At 44.1% G+C, this 2,994-nt stretch overlaps 1 protein-coding gene across 1 annotated transcript; it reads right to left on the bottom strand.

The window, feature by feature from the left end:
• Positions 1–713: 713 nt before the first annotated feature.
• Positions 714–2,784, bottom strand: LOC111979727 (transcription factor Sox-1a-like). The gene has a single exon (XM_024010418.3). The coding sequence runs from the start codon at positions 2,496–2,498 to the stop codon at positions 1,473–1,475; it is 1,026 nt and encodes a 341-aa protein (XP_023866186.1). The 5' UTR covers positions 2,499–2,784; the 3' UTR covers positions 714–1,472.
• Positions 2,785–2,994: the final 210 nt, after the last annotated feature.

Raw genomic sequence — 2,994 nt, forward strand, 5'->3', positions numbered from 1 at the left:
ATCGCTATTTGGAATAAAAGCATTACGTCCAGGCATAGGCCTGTGTCATCCCTGGAGAAAAAGATGTTTATCAAAAAGCCACTAAAGTCAGCCCAAAAATATAAACTCGAAACAGCTTTGCTCTTGTTTTTACAGGGCTATGGGCTATAAGAATGTATTTTATGTCATGTAGAAATATATAATAATATGCTATTTGAATAATACATTGCACATTTTAACAACAAACATTAATTAAACGTATACTATAACAGGCTTATTGTCTAACCACTACCTGCTGAATAGTCTTGTCAGTAATACAAGTATAATAAACTATACTGCATGTAGCCTGACAGAACTCAAATTACTATGGGAGTTAAATGCCATGAAAATAATCAAACCACTTCAAAAGAATAGAATAGAATCAACAACAACACCAACACACATGACCGTATATTAAAACATATGTCATATGAGACGCACATATCCGAAATGGATATTCCGAAGGACTATAGGAATACTGTGTCTCTCAGTGAAATCTGTGGACCCTGTTTTATTGTAACAACTTGCAAGTGACTTTACAGAAAGTATTATAAACCCATAAAATGCAAACCCTGAGAATAGATCGACCGTCCTCTTTTAATCAAATGGACAAATAAGCAGATATGCATRGGTAATATTATTAGTTGATACGCATTTTAATAACGTGCTTAATGTTACGGGTTTGCCAGAGACACTTTCCCCTTATAAAAAAACCCCACATTTTACTGTAGCCTATCCGCAGCTTTGCGTCCGACTTTTTGATCATGTTCGTGGGTTTCAAATTAAAGACAACTCAAATTGTAATTTGCAACCGAAGATAGTGAACAATAATCAAGCTAAGACTTTTTTTGTAGAACCAGAGCAACATATGTGTGAAATTTATTTTAATTGTATTTCAGCGCAATTGCACCTCGTAAATTATACAATAGCAGATACGCATCAGTCTTTTAAAATATTAAAATGATTCACAATTTACAATAATTATTACAATTAAAATAGATAATTATGATCATAAATAGACATAGTATAAACGGACGTGTTTATCAAATGGGGAAAATATCAATCTTGAAAACATTTTTCATGATTATGAAAACCATGTTATCTTATTATTCTATAACTTACAGTGAACCCAAAATAATACGGTTATAGTTAACCAAATGTATTCATTCATTTGGCATCGCCCTAAACCACAAGTGGGTTTAATAAAAAGGTAAAAATTATAACACAACAACCAATATTTAAACTCATATCCTGTGAGTAAGAGACTGTATATACTCCAAAATGCGAAATTGATAGGCTAATTAACCTTTCATTTACAAGAACATCACCATAAACATTCTGTACAAAATGCAGGTAGGCCTAGTTCAGTGATCATTTAAAAAAAATATGTAAATATTTGGTTATGTTATTTTGTATTCTGTCTGCAGTTTCCATAGTCTTATGAATAGCTTAATCTATATATGTGTTAACGGAACCGTTCCGTTCACCGCAGCCGTCGCACTCTGGTAATGCTGCGGCAATGCGTGGAGTCTACTTTGCACCGACGGGTCCCCGGGCTCTCCGGTCGGTAAATACATGCTTATCATCTCTCTCAAGTCTCCGGGGCAAGGGCCCCTGGAGTGAGTGCTAACGGGAGGGCTTACGCTCGGCTCTGACTTCACCAGCGACCCTAACGTGCTCATGGCAGCCGAAGAGGAGACGCCAGAGCTCTGGTGCTGTGTGTAGGTGATCCCGCCGTAGCCGGATGGAGAGGCGCTCATGTAGCCCTGAGAGTTCGAGATGGGGCTGTACTGGAGCGCCGACATGTCGTAGCGGTGCATGGGCTGGGGGTTGTGCGGGTGGTGGTGGTGGTGTGAGTGGTGGTGGTGCCCGCTGCCCGGGTGCTGGCTGTAAACTAGCTGCGCCTCCTGCATCATCGCCGCGGCCGCAGCTGCTGCAGCCACTTGTCCCGAGTACGCACCGTTCGCCCAGCCGTTCATGTGCGTGTAGCCTGAGCTGGCGGAGCCCCCGTGGCACCCGGGGCTCTCTAACCTCTGGCCGACCCCGGATGAACCCACCCCGACCCCCAGACCCATTCCACCACCGCCAGCCCCAGAGAGCAGGCCACCAGCCAGAGAGTATTTGTCCTTTTTCAGCAGGGTCTTGGTCTTCCGTCTTGGTCTGTACTTGTAATCCGGGTGCTCCTTCATGTGCATGGCTCGTAACCGCTTCGCTTCGTCGATGAAGGGTCTCTTCTCCGCTTCCGTCATCACCTTCCACTCCGCGCCCAGCCGCTTGCTGATCTCGGAGTTGTGCATTTTGGGGTTCTCCTGGGCCATCTTTCTCCGCTGCCCACGGGACCACACCATGAACGCGTTCATCGGACGCTTCACCCGGTCCTGATTCGCTTTAGACCCACTGTTTGGTCCCGTCTGCCCCGAATTTGTGTTCGTTTGGGGTCCAGGGGAATGGAGGTCCGTCTCCATCATCATGCTATACATTCACCTGTTTTTCAAACTTTCTACCAATAGAGAAAAAAAATGTCTGTTTCAGTCGGCGCGCGAGTCTGGCAGAGCAGGTACACACGAGGGATCAACAATCCTATACCTCTAAATGAGTGGAATGTAAACTTAATTACTAATCCAAGAAAGAGGGAGTCTCAGAAATGTTCTCTGTGTGCTTTATCTCCTCTCCGGCTGTTGGTTCACATCCACTGACAGAATGTGCCGTTGAGCCACTTTCCCTGTCAGAGTTGAGAAGTTAGTTAATAAAGCGGCAGCCATACGATGCGCCTTGACAGCGGTTAAATGAGCCACGAGCGGCCAATGGCGTTCTAGAAGCAGAGCGATTTGCATGGCGCTCAGTCAGGTGACGCTGAGCTAGTGAAAGAGGAACACACTGGGGGAACATGGTGGATAACATTGCGGGGGCATGAAATCTGAGTCCGTTTGCCATTGTCAATAATAGACTTCTAGCCTAAAAGTTATTCAACCGCAT

This window comes from Salvelinus sp. IW2-2015, linkage group LG2 (assembly GCF_002910315.2).
Source record: "Salvelinus sp. IW2-2015 linkage group LG2, ASM291031v2, whole genome shotgun sequence".
Taxonomy (NCBI): domain Eukaryota; kingdom Metazoa; phylum Chordata; class Actinopteri; order Salmoniformes; family Salmonidae; genus Salvelinus; species Salvelinus sp. IW2-2015.

Bases quoted from the DNA above. Each gene is read 5' to 3' on its own strand.
- LOC111979727 (XM_024010418.3), bottom strand. From the start codon at position 2,498: ATGTATAGCATGATGATGGAGACGGACCTCCATTCCCCTGGACCCCAA.